Source organism: Bemisia tabaci, chromosome 3 (genome assembly GCF_918797505.1).
Source record: "Bemisia tabaci chromosome 3, PGI_BMITA_v3".
In the NCBI taxonomy this organism is placed as follows: domain Eukaryota; kingdom Metazoa; phylum Arthropoda; class Insecta; order Hemiptera; family Aleyrodidae; genus Bemisia; species Bemisia tabaci.
In genome coordinates, this window is record NC_092795.1 from 7973622 (window position 1) to 7993125 (window position 19504).

Genomic DNA, 19504 nt, shown 5'->3' on the forward strand with positions numbered 1-19504 from the left:
CGTATATTGAAATTAAGACACTAAACAGGGCTTCAAACCCTAGCTTAGCCACTAAAAAGAGCAAAGAAAAAAACTTACCCCTGATCTACTTTTGCAGGCTGATTATTGCTTTTCGTAAAATTGATAAATACATTTGTTATAGCCGTTGTGACACTTTCAACAGCTCTGGAGAACTCCGGCCTCAACTTGGAATTACTTTCATCATCAATCTCAGTTTTTGAATCTTCTTTGCACTTGTGATTTTCAGAGAGTTTGGTGGCTTCGTCAGTTGAGGATGTGTGCTGACTCAAAGCTCTCTTCGGAGACCGAGCATTGTCTGTGGTTGGTGACTGTTCCACACAATAATTTTTTAGTGCAACATCTTCTGCACATTGTGCTTGACTCGTATCTATAGATTGCTTAGTTGTATTTTCTTCAGCTCTGAGACAATTTTGCGTGCTCGGGGACTGTACATTTTGGTCTTTTGAGCAATGAGTTTTCATTAAACTTTTATCCTCTCCTGGATATTGAGAATTATCGGTGCTCTGGAAGGGCAGATTTTGTTCCACGTTTGAACACAGTGCGATGTCTGTGCTTAGTGGTTGTAGATTCAGCTCTTTATTTGGGTTTTGGAAGTTAGGTGGTTGTATATTTTGGTTTTCCTCTTGACGCAATAAATCCTGCGCTGTTCCTTTTAGATCACTTTCAGGGCACAAAGTATCTTTGCTGGTTGACTGTTCATTTTGGACTTTGTCCAAGCACTGAGAATTTTCGAAGACCAACCCTGCTTTTCCTGTGAAATCTTCAATACTTGACTTGGACTCTACAGGGATTTCTACTGTTGGGCATAACGATGAGGCGTCACTCTTCCTGTATCTTCCCTCTTGACCTGAAGTTACTTGCTGAATGGTATTAATCAGCAAGGAGCTGGATGATGTTAAGGAGAGACAAGATGAGGGGGCAACTATGGTTTCAACAAGAGGCGAGGGTTTTTTCACGATAGGACAGTCCGAACCGACCTAAAAACACAAAAAAAATAAATTAACTTTGCAATGCAGCAAGGGGCTGAATACTAAGTCTAAGTTCAAGTTTCTGTATCATGGATTTAGGAGAATGGAAAGTAAAAATGAAAATGGATGGAAACAAGCGTTTCAAAAAACTTTTTTCCTGGAAATCAATTGATGTGTATTTAGTTAAATGAACCAAATCTTAAAGTATTAGGATAAATGATGAATACTTTGGATATTTCTTTTGAACCTGATCATATTCAGATTGTTTGGAGGAAAAAAAATTAGGGGCAGATAAGCCTGAAATAAATGACTAAAAATCCTGGTCTTAGTGCAAAAGCTTGGTCATTGACTTCCTTACAAGTAAGCAAAATGCAGGTAATACAAGCTACGGATTATTTCATTCACTTTTTAACGCAACTTTTTTTAACTCAATTGTTTAAAAATTCATAGATTTACAGAGGTGCAAAAGAAACTGGTTTGAGAGAGGAGTTTGAAGTAGAGAGTTTGCTGGGAGAGTTCATGCTTTTAAGAGAGAGGGAAAATATTAATGTCAAATTACACAGAAAATGTCTTCTAACTAATGGATTTTAGGAAGTTATTACCCAATGCTATGAAAGTTATCATTTTTTTACAGCTAAATCACCTTGTCCTACATTATTGATTACGTGTATTTGTCTTCATTTTCTATGTAAAACAATAAAAGGTGTGGCCTTTTCCTCAAAATATCTTCTTAAAATCATCAAACTTCAGTCTTTTGAAAAAATTTTTGATGGTAATCTTCACATTTGGGGAATATCCGATTCAAAAGTTTGATTTTACCAACTTCAGCAAACCTAGCGTTTCACTCTTGGCTTGACGCCTTGTTCACAAAGCAAAAAGGAATATAATACGCACCTTGGATACAACTTGTTCTTCCCTCTGAAAATCGGAGTCTGGTACTGCTTCCATGGACCTTATCCCGAAGCTAGATTTAACCGTTCTCTGAGCTAGCACAGGTTTACTATCACAGTCTGATTCACATGACTTGGACTTGGTTAAGAGATTTGGAGGGAACTTGTTTTCCACAGGACTCACATCCATTATCACAGTTTCGGGCTTCTCGATGGGAGAAGAAACGGTAGGAACATTGGAATCAGTGATCTTCACCGAAGAGGTACGTTTCAACCTGTGCTCATACTTGCTCATTTCACTTTTGCTTTGAGGATCCGCATACGCTAAAAATGAACAAAACAATCTATTTCTAGCATTTTACTATTAAAAATAAAGTCATTTTGTACCTTTGTATAGGACTGGATGTATTAGACTGGTACTCATCAAGAAAACCCAATTTTGCTCCTGGTAAAAAAGTTAACAATTTTGTTCGTTTCCTACACTTAGGTGACGCACAATTGTGTTCACTGCTGTTTTTTATGATACAACTCATGAGAAGTATTGATAATGGATATTGTCAGCTTAAGATGCAAATTTCCGATTCCCTTCCCCACTATAAATTTGATTCTGTCGCAGTAAAAACTTATGGAGGGATTCATGAAATCTTTCATAAAATATTAAATTTTTATGATTAATCGATAAAGCAGGTGCCAAATTGGTCATGTATTGGTAAAATCTTTATTAGGTGGAATAAACTGCTCTACAGAATACAAAATCAAGAACCACCGTACGTCACCTGATTGAACTTTTACATAGAATACAGTTGGAACTTTCCGAATTCGACTCATGAGTTAAAATATGTCAGCTTTGTCTTCATTAATTCAAACTTCTCACTTGCACAAAAACCTGAGTCTACTTGATTCAAATAGAGCATTGAACTGATTTTAGTACCTACCTATATATACGGTGGCAGAATACTACTATATAGGTGGAAGAATTTTTCAATGACTTAACTTTCCTTGACATAATTGAAGGTACATTGTATCATAAGAGGAAGAAAATCTTTCTTAGAATCAAAATGTCACTAGTGACCTTTTAATCTGGCAGTAGAGAGCAGCTTGACCGTAAAAAAAAATCGAAGGTATTCTACAGTCAGCAGTCTGCTAAAAATTTAAATTGGGACATACCTCTGAGACAGGCAGATAAGAATCCGATGGGCAAAATTGGATCTAAGAGGCTGAGCAGACGAGAAGGGGAGGGAAGAAATGAGATCAATACGGGGGCATAGGCAAGGAATATCCCATCTGGTGGTCGCACCCCAAGCTCGATACACTTGAAAGCTAGACTTAGACATAAGTTAGCACCCGCAGAATCACCTGAGGGAAAAAGGCAAGCAAATTTTTCAAATGCATATCTTGATTAACCCTTTTTAATACTTGCTCCATTTTTAAAAAGATGTTTAGCCTTTTCAGGACTCCGCACAGAAAACCGAGAGATTTGGCACCAACTAAATTGTGTTATTATGTGAAATGATTTTCTCCATAACCTCTAGAGCACGATTATTTTTGAAAATTGAATCATAAGCAGGCAAATTTTGAAAAATGCAGACTAAAACAAGAATTTTGTAGCATTTTTACTCGCATTATCTAAGAGAAATAATGATGGTCGATGAAAACTCTTCTTTCTCCACTCCCATTGGCCAGGAAAATAAGAAAGTTGCATGATGTTCGTCACATCAATAACTGCTTTAATACAAAATTTTCTGCAAAATGAACACAGCAAAGGTGCCACATCTCCGTCAGGAGCATTACATAAAAATGCTGCAAAATTCAGCTCTGCTTTTCTCCAACCTAACTTGAAGAAAGTTTGATTTAAATGCTCATCTACCTCAAGAGGTCGTAACGAATATCAAATTAAAAACTAACGTTTGGCTGGCTTCTTCACTTTCCATGCAGGGTCATTTGAAAATCGTCTTATAAGCATCTCACTGAGGCAAATTATACTTGACATTTTTGCAAAAATTAGACGCCCAAAGCTTTAGGAGCTACGTAGTTGAAAAGTCAAAAATAAAAAAAAGGGATTATCATTTTTGGAAATAAGACTGATTTAGTGACTACGTCGTTCAATATAATATCAAACTCTTGGTTCAAACCAAAGCAAACTAACATAACTTCATGTGCAAGTGCTTCAAAGGTTAATTGAGTTAATCTATCAAAAATTAGTCATTGACCGGTCATAAATAAATTAAGGGCTCAATAAATACAAGAAATTTTGATTATAAGAAACATTTGGACGCATTTTACCACCATGGTGCAAAGAGCGTGAATCAGAGACAAGATTATGCCTTTGTTTACATTTGAACCATGACGTGGCCACTAAATCAGTCTATTTCCTAAAAATCTGAGGGTGATGGGTCAAAATGTCCAAAAACAAATATCCAGAGTAAAAAAAATGTCCAATATAAGAAAAGTCCATGAGTAGAAAATGTCCAAGTACCTGGAACGTCCAGTAGCAGTACCATCCCCAAAATTAAAAATACCCAAATGTCCAGTTACTGTGAGTCATAATTAATATTACCATTCACCTGTTGATAGAAATTCTTCATGCTTCCTCATCACTTTCATCTTGCGGCTTGTTGCGTAACTCGATCATAGTAGGCTATTCCCCTAGGATATTATGGAATATCGTCTTCATCCTTAAATTCTTGATACCGCTGGACGCGCTAGAGGATTCTGTCCTAATTCGATTGTACTCTGATTTTTTCTTGACTTCTATGATATTTGTTGCTTAGTGCATGTATGATCCAAGTCCAGTCACAGGTTAGGAAAACTCTAAATCACTGGTTCTTCATTATTCCAATGAATATTGCTATAAAAAGCTTCCAGGCTCCTTATGTTGCCACTTAGTCAAATTATTTCACATTTGGGCATTTTTGTTTTTGGCCATAATACCGCGATTGGACATTCCAGATATTTGGACCTGTTTCGAATATGGACTTTTTAGACTTTGGACATTTTTGTACTTTGGACATTTATCTCTGGACATTTTGTCCTATTATCAAATCTGAGACTTTCCTCGCGGTTGAAAGATGAGGCATTTTTACACCACTGGCGTTCTTTCGTGGATTAGGTCACAGCCCACAGTCATTCAACTGAAGACCAACAAATGAATCAACTAATCTTCATAAAGCACAAAAGTTCACATTAAGTAAAAGACTTTTCGGCTATAGGTACTAAGCGAATTTTAAAGTGAGGTTTTTATGCTTACCAGCAAAGATAATTTTATCAGCAGTTGAACCAAGTTGAGCAGCATTGTTTAGTGTCCAACAATAGGCATACAGGACATCTTCGAGGGCTCTGGGAAAGGGTGCTTCAGGGGCAAGAGCGTAGTCAACAGAAACCATTGGACAGTTTAGAAGAATTGCCCATTCTCTTAAGTACATTTCATGGGAACGCGAGCTCTGAGCCACAAACCCACCTCCATGGCAATGGAAAACCAACTCAGTGCTTCTTGGTACCGGTGCTGTCTTTGTTGGGCTTCCTACACAGTCTTCTTCCTGCAAAATAGAGTTCAAGATCAGAACTAGAGTTAATGCCCTATGTTTTTTTTAATTCCTTTAAGAGGTGCAGACTAAGACAGATTATCCTGCGACAGCAAACTCAAGCAGGTAAGACTTTACTTGGATCTGCGTCTGTCTAATTGAAGATTTCCTGGTTAAATTGACAGAAATAACTTACCATGCCTTCATAGACAAGCTTAGCAATTAATCGAACATTCAGGGGCTGGATACCGACGGATGTGCAGGGTACAGGAATGTCAATTGTAGAACCCGTCATACTGATTATCTGTAAGGGCACAGGTTCCAGCTTTATCAAACGATTTACAGCCACAGAGCTGTAAACTAAATTTGGTACTTTATTTAAAAGTTCTGAAAAAAAAGGAGAAAAATTCATATTATCCCTTTTTTCAAAGTTTAGTTTTTTTGAGGCATAGGCGCACTTTTGCACGGAAACACATTGATAAAATATGAAAAATTGTTCATAACTTTAAGGATAGAGCTAATTCGTGATTTAATATTTCCCTCCCTTCCAATAAGAACCATTACTGGGAGGGGAAGTTTGCTGCTTCAAATTTTTGGACAGTTATTTTAAAGTATGTGGTAGCTCAATATTATTCTTCACTGCAAACCATTTCCCATAATGTAAGCCCTGATGATGGGACCTGGGGTCTCAAAAAGCTTTGGCATGTAAGTAATTAAATTATACATAAAATGAATAGCATCGTGGTTTGTCTTGAACTTATTTTTATTTTAATTTTAAGTTTCACCATAAATATTAATATTTCAGATGCTACTTGTCCAAAAATGTTTGTTTCTTTCCTATAAGGCAGGTGATATTCTACTGACTAGCTAGTAACCAGTGTTGGAAACTCAGCTTTGAGTTTTAGGAGCCATGTGGCGCATCAAGCCCGATTTTTAGGCGCCATTGAAGATTTTTTAGGGGCCTTATTGACTTAATGCTTATATATTGCGGCGCATTCAGTGAAAAGTTAGACGCAAGATTTTTTCGTAACAGAACTAGTAAGTAGCTGTAACTTGGAGGAGACACAAGCACTAAGGATGAAATCGAGAAGAATAGAAAAAGCCTTCACTCATAGTGCTGAAAATTTCGAATATCACCAAATATGAAAATTCAGATCTTTAGGGGACAATTTTTAGGGGCCACATTGGCGCAGAGCCTTCATTTTTTAGGCGCCATGGCCGCTTTTTTAGGCGCATTTGGTGCGACAGCACCTGTGAGTTTCGAACACTGCTAGTAACTTACATAAAGAGAGGGGATTTTACCTTCTTTACTCAAATATTTTCAGTCTCTCATTGGTAGCAACTTTGAAGTGAAAAAAAGTAGATGTGGGTACCAAATGGGTTCTACAAATCTTCAGCTGATAGGACTTTTGTTGCATGAGACGAAATTTAATAGGATTCTCATATCATTTGCTAACTGCCTTAAACTTTCCTGCATGATTCATAATTCTGCTCATTTCTGACATTTCCATACATAATAATGGAGATCTAATAATGGATGTAATAATTAGTGATATACCTATCTCTCCTAAAAACCAGAAAGCTTTGCAAAATTCCACAGAGGCCCAGATTGTACACTGAACGATCCGCTTGGCTCTCAATTCTGGATCAACCAAATACTTGCTGCCTGAAAGTTAAAGAAACAATGGTAGAATAGGAATTGATAGAAAGCATTTTAGTGAAAGTTTTTTGGAGCTGTTGTTGGCATTTTGCGGTCAGGTTCATTAAAAAGTAAATCGCTTTATACTTGCATGAATTTGGATCTAAACAGCTCTTTGGTCTTTTAGGATCATATGATAATATTTTCTTTTACCCTTATTTTGTAGTTAAGGATTCTCTTGTATTTCTAATATCAGGTGAGTAACAGTTATTGATATCAGAATTTCATTTTTAAAAATACCCCAAAGATGGGATGATTTAAGGTACAAAAAAACCATGTAGATTTCTATGTTACATGACAAAAATCAGTTACCATGACATCCTTAAGTAAAACATGAAATGATCATATGAATTTTGTTGAACCAGACAAATTTTAGTTCATAATAATTCTTTTTTCTTTTAATTTCTAAAAAAAATCTGTAGTCCCTGAAAAGCCATACGGCCTGCTTCAATAGAGTTTAGATCAGTAAAAATTTAATGAAGAAAGATGTGCTTCCACATAGTTATCACTTCAGCTCATTTCGTCTCATCTACTGTCAATAACATCAAAATCTGAAAACCTTTTCTTAAAAATCCCCTTGAATTATTTTGCAGTCCACTACGCTTTAATATGTTGAATGTTATTGAGAAACAGTTTGAAATGACCCCGAAAATATACTTTGAGTCTTAGAGAGTATAAGGCAAATCAAATTTGCAAAATTCACCAGCATTCTTCCCTTTGCAAGTTTCAGACCGTTCCATGATTTTTTGCTTGAATACATAGTTAAGAATTTCTTTAATGAAAGGGCGTTTGAAGGTGAAATACAATTGAGCAACATAGCTTTTTAATTACAAATAACCTATCGAGAGCTCTGCTATGAATATTTCTCTGAATCTGTTCCAAATTCTGCCTCACTCTTGTGTGGAAGTGAGTTGACCTTGAATGAGTTTATTTGCAGCAAATGTCGTGAAAAGTTGCAATATCTTGGCAGAATTGCAAGCCTTTCAGCGCAGAAATTATCAATTACAAATAAATATTTGGAGTTTCCGATGATTTTTGAAAAAAAGGTTTCCAAATTTTTAAGTTGTCGATTGAATTGTTATTTCTTATGTTCGGTCCATCAATCATTATGAGCAAAATTTAAAATTGGTTGATCCTAATTCCTGTTGAGAACAACATTCACAAGAGTGATAAAATGTGTACTGTATACTTACTATGCCAGACAGAATTAGTTGCCCTGGCGAGCATACTGCCTTCACTGCAGAAGTATACTTCACTGAAAGACGCTAACATAATGGCTAAGGTCTTTATAACCTGCTGTAGTGATTCTTTAAACTGCAAACACAAGAGAATGAGTCAATAATTAAAAACTGCAGTTAAACGGTGGTTCATCTCTCAGAATTATGAAACTCTACAATCCAGTCAATTATCAACACATTTTCCATTTAAATATTTAATTTTCTTCATTAATATCCTGCCTGCATGGTCTTATAGTATCATATCTCTACTGGTATAATCCTGAAAATTTTAACGATTTGCTTATTCACATTTCAATTATTTTCATTCACCTACAAGAAAATTCATGGAAATTTGCAAGGAAGAAAACAAGTTCTGTAGAACCCGTAAAGGGAAATGGAAAACTGATACGAAAACTGCAAAGGGCAAGTTCCACTTTGTATGATTCCTTGCTGGAGAAACTAAAAATAAACATTAGGTGTGCAAAGATCTGTATTCATTTTATTTGTAAATATTTTTATTAGCACTACAAGTAAAAATGTGAAAAACCCCAAAGTAAATTATGAAAAAGCGTGAGAATTCCGGTTGACATTCAAAGAAATTTTAACTGAATTTATGAAAAGGAACAATACTATGTTGCCCCAATTTGGAAGTATTATGTTCGGGGTTTGGAAAATTCACAAGGTCTTTTGAGTGACAAATGTTTTTAAATGGTACTACGAGCTTTTGGTCTTAGTTATATCTCAAAAGCTTCGGAAATAGCTTTATTCAAAATTGCTCCTGACTCAACTTTTTTGCAAATGTGGTTTGGTTCGTTTCTGCTATATTTGGTCCATTTTATATTTAGAATATATTGAAATAGCTTCTTTAGAGGCTGAAATTTCCAACTTGTTGATGGTAACAACTTTAAATAAAGTTACATATATAACCTCGCATGACTCCCCAGTAGGACTAATACACAAACCAATCGAAAACTAAAGAGAAACATCAGGAGAAATAATTAGAACTAAAAATTCCAAACATCCAAACTCCGACAACGAAGAAAATTCTTTCACCGCACTTATCTGTAACCTGAATGAGATGCCAAATGCCCATGATCTGATATATCGAATAAGCACGCAAAGCCACGCGGGAATAAACATATTTTCTGAACCAAACAAAAGAAGAGCAGTAAAAGACGGATACTTCTTAAATAAACAAGAAAGAATAGCTGTAAAAACAAATCAGAACCTTATCGGATAATCTACAGAATGGGAACAACATGAAAACTTCGCGAGTTTCAAATGGCGAGACCTAACTATAAGCGGATGCTATCTTTCCCCAAATGACCCAACAGACAAATTAAAGGATCAATTAGATGAAATCAGTGAAAAAATCCACCAAACCCACGGCAATATAATAATAACGGGAGATCTCAACTGCCGATCTCCACTTTGGGGTGATAAAGAACTGACACCAGAGGCAGAATTTTAGAATCCTGGTTAACAGCAATGGACTTAGTAGTATGCAATCAGATAGAAACATACACTCTGACATCCACAAGTTCTAGAGGAGACTCGGTTCCCGATATAGTTATCTGTACACCAGAAATAGCACATAATCTGAGAATGAAAATCTTGGAAGATATAAACCTGAGCGACCACCCCTGCATGCAATTAGAGTATAACTCTCAACTTAAATTAACAACAAAACAAACTCAAACGAAGAAAAGATGGATACTTGACTCAAAAAGATATCCCGACTTCGCCAAACTAACGAAAGAACTAACAACACAACACCTAAAACACTCAGTTCTTTCACCAGCAATCTGCGAGACAATAATAATAAAAGCGGGGAATGAAACCTTCGAAAGTAAAAACCCAGTCCCACCTAGAGAAACTCCATACTGGTAGAACAACGAAATTAATCAAACCAGGAAAAAGTGTCTAAAAGCACAAAGGAAACTAACACGCCGTCAAAAAGGAAATCTAGAAGCAGAACAAGATCTTCGAAACTATCAAGATTTGGAAAAAGAGCTTAAATACCAAATTAAAAAATCCAAACATGAAAAATGGATGGAAATCATAAAAGACCTGGACAAAGATATTGAGGGAGAAGCATATCGACGGTGAAACTACCAAACCACGTATCTCGTTTGCGGTGTTTAAAAATCTACGCTCGCATTTTATTTTTTTGAGGTAGACCAAATCAACATCATTCCTTGAAATTTTCACAGAATTTTCTCCGCACGAAGAGGAAAAATCATAGAAATTTTCAAGACTGGACGTTAAGTAGTTTTTCATTTAAAAAATAAAGTATGACAGGAAGTCTGCGACGTCGCAAACCGAGATACGTGGTTTGGTAGTTTCACCGTCGATATATAATTTTTTGCAATAAATTGAAAAGACCGACCATTCACGATACTAACACTCTTACCAAACAAGAGCTATTGGAATCAATTGATGAATTATTCCCTGATCACGGCTATATAAACTGGAAATGCATACAAATCCCAGAAAACGAAATACCACCGATCACGGATGAAGAATTACACAGTGCTCTGAGAAGACAAAAGAACTACAAAGCCCCAGGCCCAGACAACATTATACCAATACTAAGCAAAATATTAATCAATAGTAACTTTAAACCGTTTAAAGAAATGTTAAATTCCCTTTTACTTTAATTAAAAACTGCGATTTCCCGGATGAATGGAAAACGGCGCATTTAGTACTATTACCAAAACAATCAAAACAACCTAACACGACAAAAACATATGGACCAATCTGCATACTAAAGTCAATGGCAAAAATCTTTGAATTTATAATAAACCGCCATTTAATTCAATCATTCACCGCTAACGTTGCACAATTTGGCTTTCGAATAGGGAAGAATACCTCCAATGCAGTCACGAGAATTAAACGGATAAACGAACATAATGTCAAGAACAACAATACAAGCAGAAGATTATTATTACTACTAAACCTAGATATAAAAAATGCATTTAATAGTGTAAGCTGGGAGGACATCATTGAAACAATAATGCTCCAAAGGAAGATACCATCTTACATCATAGAAATCACAAAATCATACCTAACAAACAGATACTTAGTATTTTCAGACTTTATGCTAAAACTCAATTTGGGTGCTGCACAAGGAGGCTGCCTGTCTCCAAAAATCTGGCTTATAATATTCGATGAAATCTTAAACTTGAACACCACTCCGGAAACCCTCAAACAAGCATATGCGGATGATACTTTGCTAGTAATAACAGGCATCAACATAGAAGAAATACAATCAATTACAAAGACAGTAACGAAACAGATCAAACAAAAACTTTAAAAAAAAGATCTATTCACCGAAGATAAAAAGACAGAAGCACTTCTACTGCATGGCCCAAAGAAAGCAGGAAATATGGAGTTATCAATAGGAGAAGTGCAAATCACTGCTGGATCATCCCTGACATCCCTCGGATTCAAAATAACGAAGGGAGTCAGAATGAACCAGCATATCAAAGCAGCTTGCCAAAAGGCGAAAAGGGTAACGACACACTTCCGACCCCTACTCCCCAATCTGCACGGACCATCTTTCATCAGAAGAAAACTTCTGATTCCTACATGCAGTTCTCTCAATAATTTTCTATGGTGTGATAACATGGGCAGCCGAGTGTAAACAGAAAAAGAATAGAGAAGAAATAAGAAAAACTCTAAGACCACTTAAATTAACATTGTGCAGCGCCTACCGAACGATGTCAGACTTTTGTCTTAGTGTAATTTCCGGTATTCCTTCGGAAAGTATATTGATAAAAGAGAAGACAAGTAAATACATGAAAGAAGACCCAGAAGAAATACAAATAGACAGAATGGCACGTCGGAGCATAGAATGGGAATCATCCTCTAATTATTGGCTAAAAAGTCTAATCCCAGAATTACACCACTGGACATATAGAAGACACGGACATCCTGATTACTATTTAACCCACTTTTTCCGGCCACGGAGCGTATGCAGACTACCTGTTCAAATTCTAACGAAGATCAAACCCATACTGCCCACATTGTAAAAATAATACCAAAGACACACCGGAGCATATGTTTTATACATGCGAAAAGATAAGAACACAAAAAGAAGCATTAGATACACTTTTACAAACAACACTAACACCAGATAACACCGTACCGATGATGCTTGAATCAAGAAACAATTGGAAAGTGATATATCGACGGTTTAAGTCGGCAATCACATAACTCGGTTTGCGACGTCGCAGACTTCCTGTTATACTTTATTTTTTAAACGAAAAACTACTCAACGGCAATTCTTGAAAACTGCAATGGTTTTTCTCCTCTAGGTGAAGAATATTCTGTAAAAACTTCAAGGAATGATGTCAATTTGTTCTCCTTTAAAAAAATAACATAGAGGTGGAGATTTTTAGACACCGCAAACAAGTTATGTGATTGCCGACTTACACCGTCGATATGCATATATCAAAGAAATACTTATACAAAAACAACTGATCCTGAGAGAAGATACAACAGAAGAACATACGCAGCCAACCCTTCCTCCCTCGATGAAACACCTACCATAGGTGATCCCGAGGAGAACAATGAAGACTAAAAGACTGTAAGACTGAGGAACTTCAAGCGCCAATTTAGACATTCAGTAACTCTATAAAAGGAAACTACAGGTGGAATTTAATGATAATAAAAGTAGATGTAAACTTAAGTTAGGCTTCAATAAATTAGTATGTAAACAAGGCCTTAGGGCTATGCTCCGTAAAGCATAGCTTCCACCATGTAAAAATCATAATAAATTTATTTGTTTAAAAAAAAAAAACAAACAAACAAACTTGTTGATGGTGAAAGATCCTTCACTTCCTTAGGGCTTTTTTTTTATCCGTGGAACGCATGGATTGTGATGATAGTGGTTCGGGCTGGTTCAACCAGCCTGAACCAACCTCAACCTACCTCGGAAGAGTGGTCCAAGCGTTCCACTGGAACACATGGAACGCACTGGATCGCGCCAGTGGAACGCGATAAAAAAGTGATGCGTTCTATTGTGGTCCACTGTGGTTCGGATAAAAAAAAAGCCCTCTTCAGAAGCTATGTTCGGAAACTGTTAGTATCAGAAAGGGCAGAAACCTCCTGATTTGACAACCCGCCTAGTCTCAAGAGGTAGAGGAGCCCCACAAGAACAGGGAAAAACAGGGGAACCCTGTGCTAAGTACGGCATCTGAGAGATGAAAAAATTCTGGGGGTTTTTCTTATTCTTTTTTTTTCTTGTGTCTTTAGAGAGAAGCAATCATAAAGTTTGGTTAAAAATGGGAGAAGGTTGATTGAATTTGAGGGAAAGCTTGGAACTTTCTACCCATGACATATTAGTGAAAAAACTCATTTTTGTAATTGGCTTGCTAATATGTTGTCTGCTCAAATGAAAAGAAGTTATCAATGATTTCAGAGGGGCTGAAAAAAAAATTGTGCCTTACTTGAAATCCGATACATCTGCCATAGAAGCAATGGAGATTGATCTCAGTGATTTTGACATAAATTTCTTCGAACGACATACTTTTATCCAATGCAAACAATTTGCCTGGTTGTGACCAGGTCACAAGTTTCAGGTTCAGTTCTGCAATGCTTCTCAACGAATCCATCATTTGCGCACAAATTTCCAACTCCCTGAAAAGAAGACAAAAAAGGTCATTTTTGGTATATTCAAAGAAAATTGACTAACTCAACGCTTATACACAATTTGTATCATAAATTGAGTGAAATTTTGAGAAGAAACTAATCAACATAGTGGACCTTGTCCAGACCTACTATTTATGTAGCCTACCCTAGTAGCACATCTTGTAATATAATTCGTGAAAAAAAAATTAAAACTGGTAAATTTTACAAGTACGAAAGATGTACGTAGAAGAACTCGTAAAAAATCAGAGTCTGAGAACTTAACGTAAAAAATTTGTGATCAAAGACGTAAAAAAAACTGGGGGATTGAACTGAAATCTGTACGGAAAAAATTCGCGATTTTTTACATGTAGAAAAACAGGAAAAAAATGTCTGAAAGGAAAATTCGCTGAATTGACCGAACAGGAAATACCTTCGTAATTTTTATGACAAGGAAATTAAGCAAAAAATTCTAATGTCCCCTAAAGATTGTTTGTAAAAAAAAGTATAGCCTCAAAGAATAGAAAACTGGATACCAAAACACATTGTTCTGAACGAATAAGCCAAAGTTTTTAAAAGTTCGAGAAGATTTTAATAGCTTATCTTTATTAAAATAGTTAAGACTTTCTTATAAAAAATTGATGCATGTTAATAATATTTAAGAAAAAAAAAGAAAAAAGGGGGACATATTATTAAAATGTTCATAATTTTTTTCATATATTCCTGAACAACAAAGGTACTTTTGAAAGTAGGTGTACCATCTTTAAAATATCTATGATAAATATTAGTTTTTGTCCTTAACCAGTTTTTCCAAATTCAAAAAATATTCCACAATTCATTCTCACGCATACCTATTCAACAATAAAAATATTCACTTATACAGCGCAAATTCGCCCCACTAATACAGAGGCCTCGTTTGCTCAGTAGGTAGCGCATTCGGTTCCTGATAGGCAGGTCCCAGGTTCAATTCCCGACAGGTAGATAATAATTTGAAAGTTGATCTCAAGGAGAATTAATTGACTACAGATTCAGATAGGTAAAAAGTATATTTTTTTCTTTACAATTTATCATTTTAATCAATTTTAGGAAGCAAGAGTTTTTTTGCGCATAACTTTTTACGTAAAGAAACTCAATCTTTTTACGTAAAAAATCTTGTACTCTTTACGAATTATTCTTGTAAAAATGACTACATCGGCATTTTATTTTTGGTCTATTTTACGTCTTTTTTTACGAATTTTTTTTGGTAAATTTTACGTCTTTGTGCTACTAGGGTAAGCACGTACTCTGGAGAACATACAAAAGAGGAGACTTTTGGCTGATGATAAGTTACCATAATTGCAATCAAGGAAGGTTGATAGCAAATCCACATGAGTAAGTTGCCTTCATTTTCAAGATCAGTAAAAGTATCTTAAAGGGACAGACTGCTTCTTTAAGGGAGCACAGAGCAGAGAACATCTATAGATGGTACATTTGGAAAGATTCTGATGACATGAAGGGCGCTATGAGAAATTGAGACAGTCCACACCTGAGAAATTGTGAACCACTATAATCAACATACACAGTTTCCTTGGTCGAGCCACCAATATTGGTGTTTACCACAGTTTCAGAATGAGGTTTCAAAGCAAAATCAATGACATACAGGGTAGAGAGTTCCAGGATGATAAGTTTTCCATAAGCCTTACATAACGACGGTGCAAGTTGGCAATCACATAACTCGTTTGCGGTGTCTGAAAATCTCCGCCTCGATGTTATTTTTTTAAAGGAGAACTAATTGACATCATTCCTTGAAGTTTTTGCAGAATTTTCTTTGCACAATGAAGAAAAATCATGGCAGTTTTAAAGAATTGCCGTTGAATAGTTTTCCATTTAAAAAATGAAGTATGACAGGAAGTCTGCGACGTCGCAAACCGAGTTATGTGATTGCCGACTTGCACCGTCAATAAGTACTATTCACAACTTCTTTCCGAGACTTTTTTCGTACTTACTAGTTTCAAGAACTACATATGCACAGCTTGTGAGAGAAGAAACATTGGAGAAAACTCCTTTACCACACTGAGTGGAGGAACTTTGTTACCGAATTGAGTGATCACTTACTTGACATAGTGAGCTTTGCGGAAAAAATATGAGCTCCTGTTGGTCGAGACTTGACGTGTCAGCTTTAAGCTATAGGTTATGCACATATCCATTGTTGATACAAAGCTGCGATACCCATTGTAAGGCGTATTCTCATCAAAATCAAACTGTGGTGCTATTGTTCTCAGCTCCTCAACTTTCGGGGAGAGAACTTTGAGACACTCCTGCATCTGCAGTGAAGATTGGTGCAACTTCTGACCAGGTTCAGATTGATCATTTTCGAAAAAACTTACATTATTTTCGCACAGGCCCAATAAGATACTGTACAGGGCAGCTCCCTCTGCCCCGACTTCGCTTTGCGAGGATACATCTGCCCCTGAGAGATCAGTGCAAGAAGCCATCGGAACTAGATGACAGACTATATTTCTTCGAGACTTAGCTGCTTGCTGCAATGCGAAAGCGAGATGACATTGACGAGCTCTGACTAACCTCGTGGTAGGATCATAAAATTGATAACATGCACTGTCAAAACCATTAGCAAAGACGACCGGTAGAAAATTGCACTTCCAATTTGGATGAATGAGACTGATAAAAGGCTGTCAGCACATAATTTTAGCAACACATGAAAAAGGTTAAGAATTTAGACGATTAACATAGCGATTTTGACTGGACACATCTATAAAGTAATTAGTGAGGAAATATAAAGACGTGAAGGACAATCTGTGCGAACATGCTTTGAAAAGTATATACATTTACGCAAGAATGATTTCTGATAAATATGAAGAAATGTTTACGATGTGTCCAGAGGGACCAGGGCATAGTGGATGATAAGCGAACTGCCAGAGTGCCAGTGCCAGCCCAAGGTACACTCTACTACAGGTATGGACAAATGGAATTTTAGAAAGTCGTCAAAACGCGTAGATTTGACAGCATCGAGAGTACGACTGCGAATGGCATGTGCGGCAAATGGACGGTACGACTTCATACGTCACTCGATCGCCGATTTTCTCAGCGCTGCCACTTCGGCACCCCGTTTGTCCATACCTGTAGTAGAGTGTACCTTGGTGCCAGCCAGGCCAAGCGGAATGCGGATCGAAAGAACATCGGTGGGGATGGCGCATATATCGTATTCGATACAACAAACAGCGGTGATTGTATCGATATCGATTGGTTCAAAACATAAACATGGATAAAAAATTGCCTAGTGGCCGAGTGACAGAGCGAGAGAGACAGAAAACAGCCAGGCAGCCCGCTATTGTGTGCGAGAAAGACGCCTGGCGGAACGCCGCGGTGTGCGAGAGGGAGCCAGAGAGCCACCTAATGTGTGCGAGAGAGACAGGAAAAAGCCAGGGAGCCCGCTAATCGGGTGCGAGAGAGACAGAAAACAGCCAGGGAGCCCGCTTATGTTAGAGTCCCTTTATACCCAGAGTTAAGACAACTCACTTTTGGTTCGGCTGAAAGTGGCCTAAAAAAAAATCCAATTCTGATTGGTTCTCGCTCATGGAGGCCGAAACGAGTGCACCAAGATGGCGGTACCTCGAATGTGCACAGATTAGTCCAGATCGCTAACATCGGCGGAGGAGCGTGAGTAGTTTTGTGAGCGCCATTGGCGGGAAAATCCATGGGCATTTAAAACTAGGAACCAAAACTGAAATTTTGGCTATTTTCAGCAGATTTTCGGCGGGAGAATACTTCTCTTTCAGATTTTTGTGGGATGAAACGTTCCGAAGAATTCAAGAATTAGTCTCTCAGTAGAATTTATGTGGTTCAATATTTCCAGATTAAATAATTAAGGTGGAAATAAATAAAGAAGGAGAATTAATTAAAATACGAGTAAACAAGGCTAAAAATTATTGAAACACTAAAAGGTAAGACGTTTCGAGCTGCTTCCAGCTCATTTTCAGCTGCAAAAACACATAAAAACAAGTAAAAAATTGAGTGGCGACCTGACCTCAGCCGTTATCACGTAACCACTCATAATAACGGCTGGGGTCAGGTCGCCACTCAATTTTTTACTTGTTTTTATGTGTTTTTGCAGCTGAAAATGAGCTGGTAGCAGCTCGAAACGTCCTGCCTTTAAGTGTTTCAATAATTTTTAGCCTTGTTTACCCGTATTTTAATTAATTCTCCTTCTTTATTCGTATAATCGGGCTATGTTTTTGTGCTTTATCGGTGGAAATAAACAAATCAGAGTTCATCAGTATACTGAGTACATAACATCATTGAAAAAATTTGCAGATTATAATATATCATATTTTTGAAGTTTAAAGCCTTAGAAACCGAAAATTAAAGCAAAATCCCTCCAAAATGAGACTTTTGGTTCCTAGTTTTGAATTCCCGCCAGGCCCCCATGAGAGAAGTTAATTGCTACCAACTGTTGTAAGAATATTGAAACAGAATACTTAGCATAACAGTACTTGATAAAATCTTATTTGATCAAAAACCATTATTACACATTACTATTAATACTTTTTTCAAGCTTTATAATCAGATTCAATAGGAAATTTCTCTCGATCCGGTCAAGTTCTTTCACTACTGGTAGTGCCATCAATTTTCTAAAGTTGCCTAACCTGTAAGCAAAATTACTCACGCTTCTGAAGCATTGGCTAGATTGGATGTTAGCGATCTGGACTAATCTGTGCGAATGTGAACAAGAATAATGAAAATATCACCTAATTGTGGTTTTATCAAGAGTAAATTGTCATTTCCATCGGTCCAAAATGAAAAGAGATTAAGAAATTACTCACAAACCAATCTCATTTTCTTTTTAATTGATCAATTTGTTGATGTTGTTGTTTTTGTGTGACAGACATCGCAGGATTCCTGATCCTTACCCCTCAATATCGTTCGTTTGGGTGCACTGGGTGCACTCGTTTCGGCCTCCATGGCCAGCCAAGGCCGGCTGCCAGTCAGCTGATAATCGAGTTGTCTTAACTCTGGGTATAAAGGGACTCTACTCTGGGTTATAAAGGGACTCTAGATTCCTGATCCTTATCCCTCAATATCGTTCGTTTGGGTGCACTCGTTTCGGCCTCCATGGCCAGCCAAGGCCGGCTGCCAGTCAGCTGATAATCGAGTTGTCTTAACTCTGGGTATAAAGGGACTCTAGCTTATGTGTGCGAGAAAGACAGAAAACAGCCAGGGAGCCTGCTTAAGTGTGCGAGAGAGATAGAAAATCGCCTGGCAGGACGCCGAGGTGTGCGAGAGGGACAGAAAACAGCCAGGGAGCCCGCTAAAATGTGCGAGAGAGACAGAAAACAGCCGGGGAGCCCGCTTACGTGTGCGAGAGAGATAGAAAATCGCCTGGTAGGACGCCGAGGTGTGCGAGAGGGACAGAAAACAGCCAGAGAACCTGCTAATGGGTGCGAAAAAGACAGAAAACAGCCAGGGAGCCTGTTAAAGTGAGCGAGAGAGATAGAAAATCGCCTGGCGGGACGCCGAGGTGTGCGAGAGGGAGAGAAACAGCCAGGGAGCCCGCTAATCG

At 37.3% G+C, this 19504-nt stretch overlaps 1 protein-coding gene across 4 annotated transcripts in view; it reads right to left on the bottom strand.

The window, feature by feature from the left end:
* Positions 1–16864, bottom strand: part of Hsl (hormone-sensitive lipase) — a 32837-nt gene extending 15973 nt beyond the window's left edge. For all 4 annotated transcript variants that reach the window (XR_011899434.1, XR_011899435.1, XM_072297704.1 and 1 more), the window contains exons 1-9: positions 16042–16864; positions 13770–13959; positions 8293–8413; positions 6959–7066; positions 5597–5787; positions 5127–5415; positions 3047–3235; positions 1884–2203; positions 79–998 (exon numbers count right to left, since the gene is read on the bottom strand). Coding sequence is in view for 2 of the 4 variants with exons in the window: in XM_072297704.1 (XP_072153805.1) it covers positions 79–998; positions 1884–2203; positions 3047–3235; positions 5127–5415; positions 5597–5787; positions 6959–7066; positions 8293–8413; positions 13770–13959; positions 16042–16421 (2708 nt within the window). In the remaining 2 variants the exon portion in view is untranslated. The remainder of the gene's footprint in view (positions 1–78; positions 999–1883; positions 2204–3046; positions 3236–5126; positions 5416–5596; positions 5788–6958; positions 7067–8292; positions 8414–13769; positions 13960–16041) is intronic.
* Between the last annotated feature and the right edge of the window lie 2640 nt (positions 16865–19504).